Source organism: Notolepis coatsorum (genome assembly GCF_963971535.1).
Source record: "Notolepis coatsorum genome assembly, chromosome: 4".
Lineage (NCBI taxonomy): Eukaryota > Metazoa > Chordata > Actinopteri > Aulopiformes > Paralepididae > Notolepis > Notolepis coatsorum.
This window is the reverse complement of record NC_140168.1, coordinates 72,981,536-73,001,279: the sequence shown is the minus strand read 5'-3', so window position 1 is coordinate 73,001,279 and position 19,744 is coordinate 72,981,536. Positions and strand designations below refer to the sequence as shown.

Below are 19,744 nucleotides of genomic sequence, written 5' to 3'. Positions count from 1 at the left end.
TTTTAGCTTCTGTGCTCCTGACACCTGAAACATCACACAATAAACTATGATCTGCCATGATCTGCAGTTGTTTTAGTTGATTGTACAAACTTGCATTTATTGTATATTCATTGTATTTATCATGTATTTATTATGTATGTACGCTCAATGTCTGGCCCTCAATTCATTCTCGAGTTGAATAATTTTTTTTAATGAATCATGAATAATGAATGAATACTTGTGTTGTTTAATTCAACCTGATTGTCTTGTTAATGTCCCTTCCCTGTTTGTAAGGTATGTAGACGAGACAATATCAGAACTGATCAGATAACATAACATGTATATGAAATCAAGTCTGTTTGTATTTTCAGTGACTTTTTCATATACAATTTTACTATAGAATTCAAAGGAGAAATCAGATAAGAAAAAGTCACTGAAACTGTATTTGTACTTTCACTTTCTAGTGACATGAGTCTCTAAGGGACTGAACAACATGACACTCAGAAGTCAACTAGATATCATACTGTATTTGAGTATTCTGATGGCGAGTCCACTGTATACCTAAAATCACATTAAGTTTAATTCTAAATAATTTCACAAATGACCACTTAAAGGAACATGCCAACTTTTTGGGAAATTAGCTTATTTGCCATCTACCCTGGAGTTAGACAAGCAGATACATACCCTTTTCTTCTCTGTGCATGCATTAGGCTTAGGGAACAGCCGCACCGTTAACCTAGCTTAGCGGCATTCACTGGAAGTAGGCGTGCCAGTGTAGACTAGTTCCCAACAGTCACAAAATACGCTCCAAATATAACTCCAAAACTTTACTGTAAACATGCTGTGACCTCTGTGTTTTGAAAAACGGGGCTTTTGAGGTGATGAAATCACTGCGCCCAGGCAGCAGTGGTTCGGCAAAAAATAGTTCAGAGTATATTTCTGCTTAGAAAATGAAAATGTCTAACAATTTTTTATAATTTTTTTTCCACATGATGAATGTAAATGTATCCAGTTACTTTTGGTCTTAAAATGTATAAAACCATAATATACAAGTCCTACATCAGGGCTATTCAACTGGCGGCCCGCGGGCCGGATCAATTCTATTACATGATAATAATTTTTTTTTTTTTTTACTTTTTTTCTTTTCATGTCAACGTTAACACGCACAATTGAGCCAAAAGTCACTCAATTAATTACAGATTTCATTGATAAATTGAGGGAAAACGTTGTCGATTTGATGAATTTGACATGTCCAGAGAATTGATGCATTTTGTGAGCAACCCATTTGCCAATGTAGCTGCTATTTCCACAAAAGGACAAGAGTTCCTTGCATCACTTTACATTGATGAAAGTCTCCTGCAACTTGAAATAATTGACATGCAAGCATCATCTGCTCTGAAGCAGGCACTTGAGAATGAATCCACCACAACATTTTGGATAAAGTGTATTCATGTCAAGACATTCCCCAAAATAAAAACGCTGGCAATATCTGTGCTAACAATGTTTGGCTCAACATACACCTGTGAATCCAGTTTCTCTCACATGAATGCCATTAAAACAAGCAACGTGCCTCCTTGACAAATGAGCATTTGCATCACAGCCCTCACTTCCGTTTCTCTGCCATTGCTCAGTCAAAGAAGTGCAATCACTCTCATTAGATGTGTGTATGTAGGCTAGGCCTGTCTGCCCCCCACCCCCCTGATGTTTGAGAGTTAAGAGTAGACAATAAAGCACTTTTTTATAAGCTCAGCTGCACTATAAATGTGTTTTTTTTTAGAGCTGGGCCGTTAACGGCGTTAACGCTATACTAGTATCGCGCGATAATATAATTAACGCATTAATCTAAAAAAAAAAAAAAAAAAAAAAAAAAAAAAAAATTACATTCACACCTGGGAGCTGCCCAGTACAACCACAGTTGACACCATTGGCCACTGAGCAACTCCACTGGAGCAGTTGATTCAAGCCATGTCACATAGTTCAAGTTTGAAATGATTCTTTCTGTTTTGCTCCGGAGAGTGTGCTAGATACTGTACTGTACTGGTAATATTATTTATTTGTGTTAACTTCTGAATAAAACAACTTATTAAACACAAGTACATCTTATTGAACATTATTTTGATATTTCATTACCAATTATCATAGCAAAACAGCTTTTTCAAACAGTCTGTAATGCATTTTGGAAACGGGAGATGGGCTCATGGTGTAATGGGCCACCTGGCCTGAGAAACATAAGGAGGAAAGAAAAAGTAAGGACTTACTTCTGGTCATTATTTGGGTAGAACACACATATTTTGAATGCCTTCGGCATTTTTTTTTTTTAGCCATTTTAATCTAGATTAATCTAGATTAAATCCAGGATTGCAGATAGATTAATCTAGATTAAAAAAATTAATCTATGCCCACCTCTAGTTTTTTTGTTCAAGTGTTGATGTTAGAATGTTCAGATGCAGGGCGGTTAGGTGGTCGAGCGGAGATTGCGTTCGTCACCAGCCCCGGAGCTGTGAGCTTGGTTCGCATGTTCGAATCCAGCTCACAGCTCCGGGGTTGTCACCAGCTTGGCTGGCCGTCTGCACTGATACAATTGGCTGTATCAGAGGGTGGGAGAAGCTGGCGGGGTGGGTCCGGGTCGTTGTAAACAGCGACTCCTACAGTTCGGTCGGGGCGCCTGCTAAGCGCGGATTGGACGTGAGGGGGATAGTGTGGTCCTCCCACACGCTACGCCCTCTCAATGAGAATCCGCGCTGCCAGGTGAAAAGAAGCGGTGATTGGCTGGACGTGTGTCGGAGGAAGCACGTGGTAGCCTCCACTCTCCCAAATGATCTGACTGTGGGGGGTAAAGCGCAGCGACCAGGAAGGGACTGGGAATTGGCATACGACTAACATTGGGATGGGAGAAAATCGGAGGAAAATGGAGGGGGAAAAAGACCAAAAAAAAAAAAAAAAAAAAAATGTTCAGATGCACATCATGCACTTGTTTGTTTTTTATTTTATTTTTATATTGAAATGTTGAAGAGGAGATGTTGCAGTTGTTGCACAGTCATAAATGAAGCACTTTCTGCAGGAGATGTTGCAGATGTGGCACATAAATGAAGCACTTTTTTTGAAAAGTATACTACTTTTGCAATGTAGTTAAATAAAAGTTGTGAAAATGTGGTTGCGTGTTGTGTCAAGTGTACATATATTCATAGCACGGGGAGGCGCCGTGGCAGTCCGGCCCCTGGCCCCTTGGGTTTCTGACAATGTGGCCCCCTGAACAATTTAGTTGAATAGCCCTGTCCTACATGGTTCACCTAAAGCTGGAGGTCTGCACTTTAACATCATACTCATGAATATATATTACCTTGGGATGGGTGATATCATGGTATATATTACCTTGGGATGTTTGATGGTGAGTCTGACCCCCAGCTCGTGCTCCGCTCCCTCTGCCAGCGTCCAGGTGACCGCCTGCTCCTTCTCCTCCTCGGGAGGCTGGTAAGACTGGACCAACTGGTCTGTAGAACTGACCACCAGCCTGTCTCCTAGACATGGGTTTAACACCAGCACAGATGACTCACTGGCAGGGAGAGAGAGAAGGGGGGGGGGGGGGGGAGAGGGAGAGGGAGGGAGAGAAAGAGGAGAGGGAGGGAGAGAAAGAGGGGAGGGGGGGAGAGAGAGAGGGGGGGGGAGAGAGAGAGAGGGAGGGGGGAGAGAGATAGGGGGGAGAGAGAGATAGGGGAGAGGGAGGGCGAGAAAGAGGGGGGGGGAGAGAGAGAAAGAGGGAGAGATGAAGTCAGCTGATCAGACCAGCGTTCAGTATGACAGCTCATATAGGAGAGAGAAACTGCTTCAAGGATGTATGTATGTATGTATGTATGTATGTATGTATGTATGTATGTATGTATGTATGTAGTATGTATGTATGTATGTATGTATGTATGTACAGACAGGTAAACAGACAGACAGGTACGTACACAGCAGCAAGGACCAGACAGACAGCAGGGTTTGGGTTCCAGGCGACATTCTTCACAGCTCCTCCCACCTCCAGAGTCTTCATACAGCGACCTGTACAGACCTCCCAGAACCTCACTGTGCCATCGTCACACCCTGAGAGAGAGGGAGAGGGAGAGGGAGAGGGAGAGGGAGAGGGAGGGAGAGAGAGAGAGGGGGGAGAGGGAGAGAGGGAGAGAGAGCGAGAGAGAGAGAGAGAGGGGGGAGAGGGAGAGAGGGGGGAGAGGGAGAGAGAGAGAGGGGGGGGAGAGGGAGAGAGAGAGAGGGAGAGAGGGGGGAGAGGGAGAGAGAGAGAGGGAGAGAGAGAGAAAGAGGGGGGGGGGGAGAGAGAGAGAGGGAGAGATAGGGGGGAGGGAGAGAGAGAGAGGGAGAGAGAGGGGGGAGGGAGAGAGAGGGGTTAACATAGTCCTATATGGTCTCAGAGGTCGGGGTAACTTAGTCCTATATGGTCTCAGAGGTCAGAGTAACTAGTCCTATATGGTCTCAGAGGTCAGGGTAACTTAGTCCTATATGGTCTCAGAGGTCAGAGTAACTAGTCCTATATGGTCTCAGAGGTCAGGGTAACTTAGTCCTATATGGTCTCAGAGGTCAGAGTAACTTAGTCCTATATGGTATCAGCGGTCAGGGTAACTTAGTCCTATATGGTCTCAGAGGTCAGGGTAACTTAGTCCTATATGGTCTCAGATGTCAGAGTAACTTAGTCCTATATGGTCTCAGAGGTCAGAGTAACATAGTCCTATATGGTCTCAGAGGTCAGGGTAACTTAGTCCTATATGGTCTCAGAGGTCAGGGTAACTTAGTCCTATATGGTCTCAGAGGTCAGGGTAACTTAGTCCTATATGGTCTCAGATGTGAGAGTAACTTAGTCCTATATGGTCTCAGAGGTCAGAGTAACAGTCCTATATGGTCTCAGAGGTCAGGGTAACAGTCCTATATAGAGATGTTCCGATACCATTTTTTCCTTCCCGATCCGATTCTGATACCTAAGCTTTGGGTATCGGCCGATACCGATACTGATCCGATACCAGTGCATACATAAAATATATATATATATATATTATATAAATTATAAAACTTTTTTTAAATATTTTTTTATACAGCTACTGTTTTATATATACTGTTTTTTAGTAATAACTATAAAGTAATGGTATTTATTCAACAACAGGTGATTGTATAGATTAGTATTAGTATCAGTAATTGAAAACTATCTCAATGAGTTCACCCACGGAAAGGTTGTTGGCACATTAGTTCCACACAGACATTATTCGTTGCTGCACTTGCTTCCACAAGGCTCCGTTTAGGTTAACTACTGTAGTACCAGAGGCTCTGTTGTGATTTTTGCACAATAAATATTCAACATTCTCTTTTGAGACTCCGCCTCAGACTCTTTTCATTTGGCACTAAAAGCTAAACATTGTCACCGATATGGCTGTCCGCAACATGTCATTAATTGTGTACGCGAGGTGGTCGATCAGTGACGACGTTAACGTGAGCTAGGTTAGCTAGCATGAGCTACCGGTAGATGGAAAGACTAACGTTACTAGTGAAAATGTGATTTAACTTGGAATACTCCTTTGCCAACTTGCTGTACTTTGCGTGCAGGTCTGCAGCCATTATTGCTGGATTATGAATAGCCCCAACTTTAGCCAAGGTAACGTTAAAGCTAAAACTTTAACATTAGTTAACGCTAGTCCTATATGGTCTCAGAGGTCAGAGTAACTTAGTCCTATGCGGTCTCAGAGGTCAGGGTAACTTAGTCCTATATGGTCTCAGAGGTCAGGGTAACTTAGTCCTATATGGTCTCAGAGGCCAGGGTAACTTAGTCCTAGTTAGTCTTAGATGAGGTCTATACGGGCCAGAGCTATAACCATCCTGACTGTAAAACCAGTACTTGTACTTATACCTGTATGCTCCATAAACCCTGCTACACACACACACACACACACACACACACACACACACACACACACACACACACACACACACACACACACACACACACACACACACACACACACACACACACACACACACACACACACACACACACACACACACACACACACACACACACACACACACACACACACACACACACAGGGTGGAGCAGGCCAAGAAAACCATGATGACTTTATAACTACAGCACTTTCTCTACTGCTAGTGACAGATATAGAAACACACACACATTCATACAGACACACACCCACACACACACACACACACCCACACACACCATCATCGCTGTCGTGCCACAGCTGTGGTCAAGCCCGGACCAGCTGACCCCAAACTCTGCAGGGTCGTACCATACAGTTGGGGGATGGGTGTGTGTGTGTGTGTGTGGATGGTTGTTTTCTTGAGGGACTTGAACCCGTGTCCTCAGAGAGAGCTTGCAGTACCGATGATGTGAGTCCAGACCACAAGGTCCCAGTCTCTACCTTCACTTCAACATAAACACAACGTACACAAACCACACTGACAGAACCAAAGACAGACAGACAGAAAGAAAGACAGAAAGAGAAGGACAAAAAGATAAAGAAAGGAGAGAAGGACACAAAGAGAAAGAAAGAAGAGAAAGAAAGAAAGGAGAGAAAGACAGAGGACAGAAAGAAAGACAGAAATAGATAAAGAAAGACGGAAATAATGAAAGAAAGAAAGAAAGAAAGAAAGAAAGAAAGAGAAAGAAAGAAAGAAAGAAAGAAAGAAAGGAGAAAGACAGAAAGATAAGGACAGAAAGAGAAATAAAGAAAGTCAGAAAGAAGAGAGCTATAGCAACTAGGAAATACATTCATAACAGGGAGACAGACAGATGGAGAGACAAAGAAAAAGAAATATATAGAGAAAAAGAAAGAAATAAAGAGTGAAAGAGAAAGAGAGACAGGGAGAGAGAGAGAAAGAGTGTGTATACCATTGATTTACAATATAGAGTAAATTTTTTTAAAAATTGTACGTGTGTGTGTGTCTGTGTGTGTGTGTGTCTAACTAGCAGGGGTGGTTGCTGAATGAAGTAAGTGTTTAGTTAGACTACAGGAAGTCTGAAACCACAACAGGTCACCATCTCTCCTACTGGACAAACCAGTCAGTCAAAACAGACAGTATTCCTATTGGTTGATTAAACCCCCGCATTCTAGGATGAAATACACATCTTGAAGTGATTCTCACCATCATCAATAATCACATTGTATGCAGAAGTACAGGCCTATACAAAGTGTTGTAATAATTATTAGTAGCTGAGATTCTTAGCTGTACAATCTGACTATCTCATAGTGATTATAGGCTTAACATGCTACTGTGATAAAATGACTGTAAAAAATTATATTCAATCTGATTAAAATGAAGAGCATTACGATTCCATTGGAACTAAGCGCAAACCACCAGAGGGCTTCATGAACGGCTAAGATAATAGACGTGACAGAGATGAACAAATACCAATAAAATAGTCACTTTATCCCTCCTGCAATCATGTAAATAAAAAAAGCTGTGGCAAGCTGTGATCTGACAAAGATGTATTTCCACTGTTGTTGAGTGTCAGCTAGCATGCTAGCAAGTTTAGCCAGTTAGCTTGATGCCATTAACTAGCGTTGTATTAGAACTCTCCACTGCTCCTACTGCTATAGCCAGTTAACTTGATACCATTAACTAGTGTTGTAAACATTATAACTCTCCACTGCTCGTACTGCTATAGCCAGTTCACTTGATACCATTAACTAGCGTTGTAAACATTAGAACTCTCCACTGCTCCTACTGCTATAGCCAGTTAGCTTGATACCATTAACTAGCGTTGTAAACATTAGAACTCTCCACTGCTCCTACTGCTATAGCCAGTTAGCTTGATACCATTAACTAAAAATAAAATAAAAATAAAAATATCCTACTTTCACCTCCGCAACATCGCAAAAATCCGTCACTGCCTCTCCCCCGCCGCTGCTGAATCCCTCATTCACGCCTTCATCTCCTCCCGCCTGGACTACTGCAACTCCCTCCTCACTGGTATCACCTCCCGCTCCCTCCATAAACTGCAAATGGTCCAAAATTCAGCCGCCCGCCTCCTCACTAACACCCGGTCCCGCGAACACATCACTCCTGTCCTCCACTCCCTCCACTGGCTCCCGATCAAACACTGCATTAACTTTAAAACACTACTCCTCACCTTCAAAGCCCTCCACAGCCTGGCCCCCCCCTACCTGACTGATCTCCTTCTCCCCTACCGCCCCACCCGTTCCCTCCGGTCCTCCTCCACTGCCTCCCTCACTGTCCCGACATCCAAGCTTAAAAACTTCGGAGATCGGGCCTTCTCTCGCACTGCACCCCGACTCTGGAACTCCCTCCCCCAGTCCATCAGAGACTCCCCTACACTCTCCACCTTCAAAGCTCGCCTCAAAACCCACCTGTTCTCCCTTGCCTTCAACCCCCCCCACCCCTAAACCCCCCCCTCCCCTCCAACCTGATTGATATCTGTCTCCAGTCTTTTTTGTGCTATCAGGCTGTCTCCCCTGTTCCCCCCATGGTATCATGTTCCTTTTGTTTTTGTTTCTTTGTTGTTTTTGTTTTTGTTTCTTTGCTTTCATTTCTTTGTTTGTACCCCTGCTCCCGACTACTGTCAGCGACTTCGGGTTATTGAGAAGCGCTATATAAATTAAATGAATTATTATTTATTATTAACTAGCGTTGTAAACATTAGAACTCTCCACTGCTCCTACTGCTATAGCCAGTTAGCTTGATACCATTAACTAGCGTTGTAAACATTTTAATTCTACAATGCTCCTACTGCATGGCCAGAGCATCTCTGAACTCACTGAGAGCCTAACGCTCTGGATAAACGAGCAGGAACTCTCTTAACACATTCTGCGCCATTAACGAGTTAACTCGTTATTGGCCGCCAATCGTTGAGCGCCAACAACGAGTTAACTCGTTTTTAATGATTGTTACTTCCTTTATTCGCTATTGGCATTCATAATTCATCCAGCAAGGCTCCGGGAGCCAGCTGGACTCTGTCTGATATTTCAACGCCTCAATACCGCCGCCTGGTGGATTTTGGGCGAGTTGCACTCCACTCTAAACCGGATGTGGCGCTCTGTGCATCGGGGAAAATGTTCCGGCAGAGCTATCTTGTTATGTTGATCCAGACAAACACTCGAGTGCATTGGATCGCTTTCGAGACGCAAGAATCAATATGCTTGCTGCGTTTATTGGGTCATACAAACGGAAAATGGATCTAGCAGATCGAAATCAAATAATTGGAATATTTTTTCTCCAGACTCATCGGCTACAGGTAAGAGGAATCTAACGTTAATTCCAGCTCGATTGTCCATTTATTTCATTGCAATCCATCTGATCAACGTATGATGTTGTACTAAAGAAAGCCGTTACTGACAATCAAGGAATCATAAACGACCCCCCCCCTTTCCTTCACGCATGATGGAGCATAATGTATACCGAGCATATGCATTTGAATTTTTTAATATAGCGTGTATAGGAACGAAACCCCAATCGATTATGTATATTATGCCTCGGGCCTATAACTCGCGTTCTAGAAATGACTGCTCTACACTCTAAAAACATACTTATATTCACGACGGTATTAACATGACAATGTATGAATGGAAAAATATAACGTTCCCACATCCGGAATGATAGATACCCGATGTTGAATGGGCCATAGTAATGTCGATATAGCTATAACATTAAAAAAGTTATAGCCCTGCAAAGAAGGTGAGCGACTCCATAGGCTTACAGCACTGGCAGAGTGGTATAAGATGGGCAAACTGCGTGGCACAGAATGTGTTAATGCTCTGGATAAAGTAACAGGAACTCTCGCTCTGAATAAACAAACTGTCCAGTTTGTGCCAGAGTGCAGTATGGAAATGCTAACATACAAAATGTGCAGTTTAAGTTATGTGTCAAAGTGGTGGAGTTGAAGAAGGAGTTGGAGTGTGATCAATACTATTACCTGGAGCAGCAGTCAAAAAGACTTGGAACAACAGTCTTGCTTTGTGAAACATAGTCATCATAGACTCTTCTTATAGCAGCCATGTTGACTTGTCATAGATGGGTTAACAACATGGGTTACATGTCACATGATCTACATCAGGGGTTCCCAAAGTCGGGGTCGCGACCCACAGGAGGGTCGCCAGATGATGATTTTTTTTATTAAAAAAAAATAAAAAAAATAATAAAAAAACGTTTTTTTTCTTTTTTTTTGCAGTAAGGCCACTGAACTTAGAAGCAGGCCAGGACAGTGTTTCTAGTTGCAGCAGCGCAATAGTTAGATAACCTAGGTGTGGAACAACCAGGAGATCACTGCAACTCACACAAGTTGGAGAACTATCTCTCTCTCTCTCTTGCTCTCACACACACACAAAAGGAGCCGCATGTGATTGGTGGAGGCGGGACCCTTACAAAAAACTGTTGTTGCTAATCATTGACACATGCTAGCCTGTAATAATCCCACCCAGAAAAATCTACTTTGCATTTGATATATTGCAAATATATGCCATCACACACACTGGCATTTAAAGGGTTAGAATTATAAAATTAATATGTGGTGTTATGATCAGGGCTGAAGTTGAATAAAAGATTGTATTATTTTCAATCTGACATTACAAAAAAACTGAAAATCCATCAAAATCAGTGTTGTTGCTAATCATACAGCCTGTTCTTAACAATAATTTGTGATGCCATCACAAACACTGGCATTTAAAGTGTACAAATAAAAAAATGCCTGCACCAGAATGCAGGAAATGAAGTCTTTGTAACAAGAAATGTCCTGGTGGGGGACCCCCAGACCCCCTGCTTAAAAAGTGGCCTGACTGGGGCTATATTTTGCACTATATTTCCTGGCCTGAATGATTTCCCCAGTCCGGCCCTGGTTAAAAGCCTCCGATGCTTATTAGTGTGTGTGCGTTTGAACGTGTGCATGTTTCAACCATACATTTCCATTTATAAAAAAAAAAAAAAAAAAAAAAAAAAATATACCTCCTATAATAGTGGGGGTTGCAGCTCTCTGACCCCGTTATTTTTGGGTCGCGGCCTGAAAAGTTTGGGAACCCCTGATCTACATGATTAGTCTAGTTACTGATCCCTGAAGGAGACACGGTCCTGACGTTGCATCATCCCTCCGATTACCACTACAGCAGTGTATCCCAGAGTTCACTGGGGTTAGGGGCGGGGCTAGGGTTGCCGTGGCAAACTCCATCATCATAGGTCAACCACATCATTAGTGAAGAATGTGACTGAGGGTGAATGAACACACACACACACAGAGTATATGCCAGTCTTTTGACTGTGTGTCTGTGCGTGTGTATGTGCACAGTCCTTCCCAGTTGCCTATCCTCTGACCAGCCTCTAGCCACATATTTACCAGAGAATGTAAATGAATGGTACAGAGCCGCCACCACACACACGCCCAGCACACAACCACTATAAACAACTTGTTTACCAATTTGTTTCCCGCAGTGTGAAGGTACGCAACAACATGACCCAACCCTGGCCACGGTCTGACAGGCTGCACCACATTATACCTCTACTGAGGTAGAGTATTGCTTTTATTACTGTAGACTCTACACTGAGGTAGAGTATACATGTATTACTGTAGTGTAGACTCTAGAATGAGGTAGAGTATGTATATGTATTACTGTAGACTCTAGAATGAGGTAGAGTATGTATTACTGTACTCTAGAATGAAGTATGTATTACTGTATACTCTAGAATGAGGTAGTGTGTATTACTGTACTCTAGAATGAGGTAGAGTATGTATTACTGTATACTCTAGAATGAGGTAGAGTATGTATTACTGTAGACTCTAGAATGAGGTAGAGTATGTATTACTGTAGACTCCAGAATGAGGTAGAGTATGTATTACTGTAGACTCTAGAATGAGGTAGAGTATGTATTACTGTAGACTCCAGAATGAGGTAGAGTATGTATTACTGTAGACTCTAGAATGAGGTAGAGTATGTATTACTGTAGACTCTAGAATGAGGTAGAGTATGTATTACTGTAGACTCTAGAATGAAGTATGTATTACTGTATACTCTAGAATGAGGTAGAGTATGTATTACTGTACTCTAGAATGAGGTAGAGTATGTATTACTGTATACTCTAGAATGAGGTAGAGTATGTATTACTGTAGACTCTAGAATGAGGTAGAGTATTACTGTAGACTCTACTGTCTCTGATAAATGGACAAACAGACTAGGAAGGGGGCATTCATTAACAAAACCATCTATATCAACATTAACTTCTGACAGAATATACAGACCTTCCTAAACTTCTACCAGGAGCACAGTGGTTTTTATATTTTCTTCTGAGAGAGCTTGAAGCCTAGACGTTTTGATGAAGTGTAATTGTTTTTTGAGCAGAACGTCCTTGGTGTGGTTTAGCCACCTGCTAGGGTTAGCACAATTAAAGAGCGCTCTTCAGACTGGGTGGGGTCCTCACTACATCTAACGTCATACTGACATGGAACGCATTAACTCAAACACAAACACAATAGGAACCACTGTGTGTGTGTGTGTGTGTGTGTGTGTGTGTGTGTGTGTGTGTGTGTACAGATGTTAGGGATGGGTGTGATTAAAAGGGTATGGGGGGTCAGGGAGGTTGGGGTGGGGGAGAGGAGATCAGGAAAGTGTTCAACACCAGGGTGAATATTCCACAGTGTAGTTTCTTCTCAAAAGCCCTGACTTATAAGATCTGGCTGAGATGGTAAAGTTGAATTGATGTTTAGAATAGTGAGTGTTGGTCATTGGCCGTATTACGGGGAGGGAAACTGAAGGGTGTGGATCGGGCGTTGTGGACAGCGACTCCTACAGGTCGGTTGGTGCGCCTGCGCAGTAGAATCAAGAAGCGACGGGGGCGGGGCGCCTCCAAAGCCCAGACCCCGACGCTGAAAGATCGAGCCGCGCAGGTAAAAAGATGCGACGGCTGTTACCTCGAGTATCGGAGGGGACTCGTGCTATGTATGACTTAGTCCACATTGCAGCCGGCTTGTGGGAGGCAAGAAACAACGCTCGAAGACAGGGGAGGGTTGAATTGGACGATATGAAAATTGGGATGGGAGAAAAATAGAAAAATGGGAGAAAAAGTGGATAAAAAAAAAGAATAGTGAGTGTTGGGGGTGTGGCTAGGCTGGCAATGGGGTAGCACGCGGTTTGTTCTAGCTCTCGTCGAATCTCTTTATTTTATTTTACTTTATTTTAATTTAATAAGCTTTCTACTTCACAAAACTTGGTGAATTTTACTCAGGGTACATTGTTTAAGCCAGTGGACAATATTTTCACGGACAGATGGCGGCGAACCTACGTAAATACAAATACGCCGGACCGGCCTCCAGTAGGCCCGACGAAGCCTCGACTTCCAGTCCCATTTCCAAGCCGCCGCTGACCACATCGCCATTGATGCCCGGCGTGGACACTGCAGCCTTGAAGGCGGAGATTCTCCTCACACTCAAATCGGACTTCGCAGCGATAATAAAATCAGAATTGAAAGGTGCACTTTCCAAAGAGTTCAACCTTATTAGAAACGATCTGAAAGAGATGAAAGCGGAAATGCGAAGTTGTATTGCGACACTCCACGAGGAGGTGGACAAAATGGGGGTCTCAATCAAGGACATGGAAGACGTGGTCAGACGAGGTGGTAGCGTTACAAACCACAGTCAAAGGCTTGAAGACAGAGGTGGCCGGTCTCAGGGGAAAGTGTGAGGACATGGAAGGAAGAATGAGGAGGTGTAACGTAAGGATACTAGGAGTAGCTGAGACGGATGGCTCAAGCTCCACAGCGTTGGTCTCAAAACTACTGACAGACGGGCGGCTAGGTGGTGTAGTGGGCAAGGCACTCGCCATCAACGCTGGAGACGCTGGGTTTGAATCCAGCTCTCGGCGTTGCTATCAGCTTGGCTGGTCGTTCATACTAACACAATTGGCAGTGTTAGGGGTGGGAAAGCTGATGGGTGGGTCCTGGGCATTGTGGACAGCGACCCCTACAGTTCGGTCGGGGCGCCTGCACAGCGAGGGTAGGATCTGGAGGGAGGTAGTGTGACCTTCCACACGTTACACTCTCCCGGTGAGAATCTGCGCGGCCAGGCTGGCTGCCGGCTGGCTGCACATGCGTCGGAGGAAAGCATGTGACAGTCTACGGCCTCCCGGACCAACAGTAGGGGGGAGTGCGCAACAACCAGGAAGGGGGTTGGGAATTGGCATAACGACTAACAGTGGGATGGGAGAAAAATCGGAAAAAGGAGGGGAAAAAAGATAATAAAATAAAAATAAAAAAACGACTGACAGACGTGCTACAAATGGATAATGAGGTGCTGGTCGACCGCTCGCACAGAACACTGGGGCCGAAGAGGACAGACGGGAAGCCACGCGCCATTGTGGCTAAACTTCACTACTACCAAGACTGTGTCGCGGTGCTGAGCCGGGCGCGCGCCCAGGCTCCATTACAGATCAACGGAGTGACTATTGCAATCTTCCCGGACTATGCCACGAGCGTCGCCAAAGCCAGAGCTGCGTTTACGGAGGTGAGGAAGTTACTACGCGGCCGAGAGGACACCCGGTAGGGCATTCTTTTTCCAGCCCGATTTCGCATCACGTACAAGGGAGAAGATAAAGAGTTCATCGATGCAAGTGAAGCAATGGGCTACATCAGAAAGAACATTGTGCATGCAGCAATGGGAGAGGTCTGGTAGGCTACCTTTGGTACACACAATGCTAGCATTCTTAAAAAAAGAAAAAAGAAAGGATTCTCGAGATACTGTTTGCTCTGCACATCACTATAAACTTTTTCGATCAGAAAGGGGAGATACTCGGATATTTATATGTTATATCTGTACCGTACAGATGTTGTGAATGATGTGTCATCTTGTCCTCAATGGGTTACTACTTGCTAAAAGGTCACTGTAAAATCTGCTATTTAACAATCTAGTGCAACGAGCCACCTACTCAGCTTCAAGAATTTACCACTGGTTATTATTAAGCTATATAATTCACTCAACATCCAGCGGATCTCTGATCCTATACTAACAGCCACTTATGATGTACAGGTGATGTGAACAGTGTATCATTTTGGCTCCAATAGGACAATATTATGTGTATACACATACAGACATATAAACATGTACACACACGCTCACACCTACGCTGACGCACACGCTCGCACACCTAATGGATACACTATCTAGACATATCACACACACGTAGGCGCATATTACGCGCATGCACAGACACACATATAGACACACATACACGTTTACACACTACACAGACACATGGGCATAGACCAACACACTGACACCTACACACTCATACACTTACACCCCGGCTGTGTCCGATACATCCACGCACACACACATAGGTTCACGTGCACGCAACTGCACAAACACTGAAGGGCACACGCCCAGGCACACACCCATTTATAGACACATGAACACACGCACATTAGCACACACACACACCTCTTCCAATTTGTTCTATATCACCCCACCCAATTTCTGTGTTTAACGGGGCACGTTGGTTGCCCTTGTTTGGGAGCATGGTGTTCGGCCTTACTCCGGGGCCTGCTTAATGTGATGTTGTTAATGTTAATATATTACTGTTATGCTTACCGTTTACCGTTGCCACCTACAGTATATTACCTTACCTGGTTGGGTGTATCTCACTGGGCAGCTGAAGATTTCATATAGTACCAAGATCTGAGTAAAAACTTTTACTTTAACTTTTATTTTCTTTCTCTTTATTATTTTCTTTTACCTAAGGGGCTCGACGAGGGCCTGAGCGGCTGGCTCTATAGAGAACCTCCAACACAAGCACATTTATGTGTGGATTAGTTTCTGAAGGGTATTTTGGGCACCTTGTTTTTTTTATAGGTGTCAGGGGGGGGGGGGGGGGGGGGGGGGGTTACCAGACTTGTACATTCAACATGCTTAATCTATCAGATGTCTGTTTTGCTTTCCCCCTGCAGGTGTGCTTAGCAGGTATACTGTCAGAGGTTGTATCAAAACATTCCACAATATTTGGGATCCTTTCCTAACTTTCTTTGAGGGTATGGAAGCGGATAATGTGACAGAGGCGACCTGACTGGCCTTCCTAGTCTCTCAGTTTGTTATTCTTTTATGTTCTTACTTTTCTTTTTCTCTATCTACAGAATACAAGAGATGCATATGTCACTGCTGTCTGGTGATTTTTATTTTCTTTTGGCCCATGTGGGACCGCCTGTAAAAACGAAATCTTCAAATAAAAAAACCTTGTTAAAAAAAAAGAATAGTGAGTGTTTGGGCGGCTGATTGGCACAGTGGGCAAGGCGCTCGCCACTAACGCAGGAGATGCTGGGTTCGAGCCCAGCTCTCGGCGTTGCTACCGGCTGGCCGGTCGTTCATACTAACACAATTGGCAAGTGTTAGAGGATGGGAAAGCCGGTGGGTGGGGATTTGACGTTGTGGACAGCGACTCCTACAGGTCGGTTAGGTGACGCCGGTGTGACGGAAGCAGGAAGTGACGGGGGCAGCGTGAGCCTCCCACGCGTTACTCCTCGCCACTGAGAGTTCGAGCTGCTGCGGTGAAAAGATGCGACAGGCTGCCTCCTCGTGTACCGGAGGGGACACGTGATGCAAGGCTTCTGTCCTCACTACAACCGACCTGTGGGAGGCATAGTCTAGTAACGTTCAAGACAGGGGAGGGAAGAATTGGATAATATGAAAAATTGGGATGGGAGAAAAATAGAAAATGGGGAGAAAAAGTGGATTAAAAAAAAAAGAATAGTGGGTGTTTATAAGGACAGCAGTGTTTTAGACATGTGGCTCCCAAGTCATTCTTGCCTCGATCGATACAAACTGCAATTATTTTAGGCTTCCAGTGTGTTTGAAAATGTATGTCAAACACCATAGGAAGGTAACTCACTGTGCTACCTGTTATGACTCACTAAAACACCATGCTAACCTGTTATGAATCACTATAACACCATGCTAACCTGTTATGACTCACTAAAACACCATGCTAACCTGTTATGACTCACTATAACACCATGCTAACCTGTTATGACTCACTAAAACACCATGCTAACCTGTTATGACTCACTATAACACCATGCTAACCTGTTACGACTCACTATAACACCATGCTAACCTGTTATGACTCACTATAACACTGTGCTAACCTGTTATGACTCACTATAACACCGTGCTAACCTGTTATGACTCACTAAAACACCATGCTAACCTGTTATGAATCACTATAACACCATGCTAACCTGTTATGACTCACTATAACACCATGCTAACCTGTTATGACTCACTATAACACCATGCTAACCTGTTATGACTCACTATAACACCATGCTAACCTGTTATGAATCACTATAACACCATGCTAACCTGTTATGACTCACTATAACACCATGCTAACCTGTTATGACTCACTAAAACACTGTGCTAACCTGTTATGACTCACTATAACACTGTGCTAACCTGTTATGACTAGGGATTCCTAATTGGCCGATGCCTGGAACCGCGTGGCTCCCGTGACTTTCGATTCCCTTATCGCTGCCAGGTTTTTCCTACAGTTGCGCAATAACGTTAGCATGTAGCCATGGCAGACTATTTGATTCCTTAAGGGCTCGAAATTGCCTGGGTTTTGGTAATATGCTCCCGAAATGCTCCCGCTGTTTGGCTACTTCTATGTGCAGTGAAAACTACTTGAATGCTTTAGAACAGTGATTCCCAACCTGGGGTCCGCGGGGGCGCAGGGGGTCCGCCAGACCACAGATGATTTTTTTTTTTTTTTTCTCTTTCTTTCAGAGAAATATTTAATTAGCATATTTTTATCATCAGAAGCATGAATAGTCTCTCCACTACAATAAAAAATAAAGATAAATAAATAAACATCTAGACATGATTTTTGAACGTTAACAGTAGGCTACCGGGTAGCCGCTAAAACGCGAATCAGTTGACTGTATCACTTTCTGTAGCTAGCCTAGCACGCTAGTTAACTTTCTCGGCTCGTCTGCAGTCAGCCGCCAGAGGCGAAAATGTGTGACAAACGAAAAGGAGATGACGGCAGCTCATCTGCAAAAAAAGTTAGGACCTACAGCAATCGCAAAAATTACATCACCATGGGCTTCACTGAGGGACCAGACAAACGACCTGAGTGTGTGATTTGTGGAGAAAAGTTGGCAAACTCGAGCCTGAAGCCCAGCAAGCTGAAGAGACATCAGGCGTCTAAGCACCCAGAAACCGTTGGGAAGGATCCGGACTTTTTTCGGAGGAAAGAACAGTCTCTCAAGGCGAACAAGCCTGTTGATGTTAGAGTAGCGTGGAGCAGGGGTGGCAGTGATTTACAGAAGGCTACCGAAGCCTCCTTTGAGTGTTCGCTTTTAATTGCAAAAGCAAAGAAACCGCACAATATTGGCGAGCAGCTCATCAAACCAGCCTGCATCAAAATGGTTTAGAAACTGTGCGGCCCACAGGTGGCGGATAAACTAAAATCAGTACCACTCTCGAACAATGTAGTGAAAGACCGAATTGATAAGATGTCAAGTGATTGCGAGCAGCAGCTGTCAGAAAAGCTTAGAAAGGGTCCATTTGCCATACAACTTGATGAAACTACAACTGTCGCAGACGAGGCTGTGCTCATCGTTTATGTGCAATATATCGAAAATGAGGATCTGAAGCAGGACATTCTCATGTCAGTCAACCTTACTACCACCACTCGAGGTGAGGATATTTTTACTGCAGTGGATTCTTACTTCATTCAACATAAATGCAAACCGTTCACCATTAGGGCCTGATTTGAGAGGATGAATACAGGATTTGAATATTGGCCAAAATTTTGAAATACATATGGTGCAAGATTAGATTTGTTGATTGAAGGCACAAGTCAAAGAAGCATAGTGGGTCTAATTATGATGCATATGCCTGTGTATAAGCAGTTTGTTATTAAAATGACAAAAAAAAGGTATTAAACCCAGCTAGGACAGATTCTCTCTGCTACTGATTGGAATTTCCTGTCTCATATTTAGTTTAATTTGTTGCATTGATTTGTTCCATAAATGCAAACCGTTCACCATTAGGAACTGATTTGAGAGGATGAATACAGAATTTGAATATTGGCCAAACATTTTGAAATGCATATGGTGCAAGATGAGATTTGTTGATTGAAGGCACAAGTTAAAGAAGCATAGTGGGTCTAATTGTGATGCATATGCCTGTGTATAAGCAGTTTGTTATTAAAATGACAAAAAAAAGGTATTAAACCCAGCTAGGACAGATTCTCTCTGCTACTGATTGGAATTTCCTGTCTCATATTTAGTTTAATTTGTTGCATTGATTTGTTCCATAAATGCAAACCGTTCACCATTAGGGCCTGATTTGAGAGGATGAATACAGCATTTGAATATTGGCCAAACATTTTGAAATGCATATGGTGCAAGATGAGATTTGTTGATTGAAGGCACAAGTCAAAGAAGCATAGTGGGTCTAATTGTGATGCATATGCCTGTGTATAAGCAGTTTGTTATTAAAATGAAAAAAAAAAGTATTAAACCCAGCTAGGACAGATTCTCTCTGCTACTGATTGGAATTTCCTGTCTCATATTTAGTTTAATTTGTTGCATTGATTTGTTCCATAAATGCAAACCGTTCACCATTAGGAACTGATTTGAGAGGATGAATACAGGATTTGAATATTGGCCAAACATTTTGAAATGCATATGGTGCAAGATGAGATTTGTTGATTGAAGGCACAAGTTAAAGAAGCATAGTGGGTCTAATTGTGATGCATATGCCTGTGTATAA

The 19,744-nt window shown here is 43.3% G+C and overlaps 1 protein-coding gene across 1 annotated transcript in view; it reads right to left on the bottom strand.

Moving 5' to 3' along the window:
* bop1 (BOP1 ribosomal biogenesis factor) overlaps positions 1-19,744 on the bottom strand; it is a 206,314-nt gene that overhangs the window by 14,768 nt on the left and 171,802 nt on the right. The window contains exons 9-10 of the mRNA XM_084311977.1: positions 3,930-4,062; positions 3,352-3,532 (exon numbers count right to left, since the gene is read on the bottom strand). Of these exons, the coding sequence (XP_084168103.1) occupies positions 3,352-3,532; positions 3,930-4,062 (314 nt within the window). The remainder of the gene's footprint in view (positions 1-3,351; positions 3,533-3,929; positions 4,063-19,744) is intronic.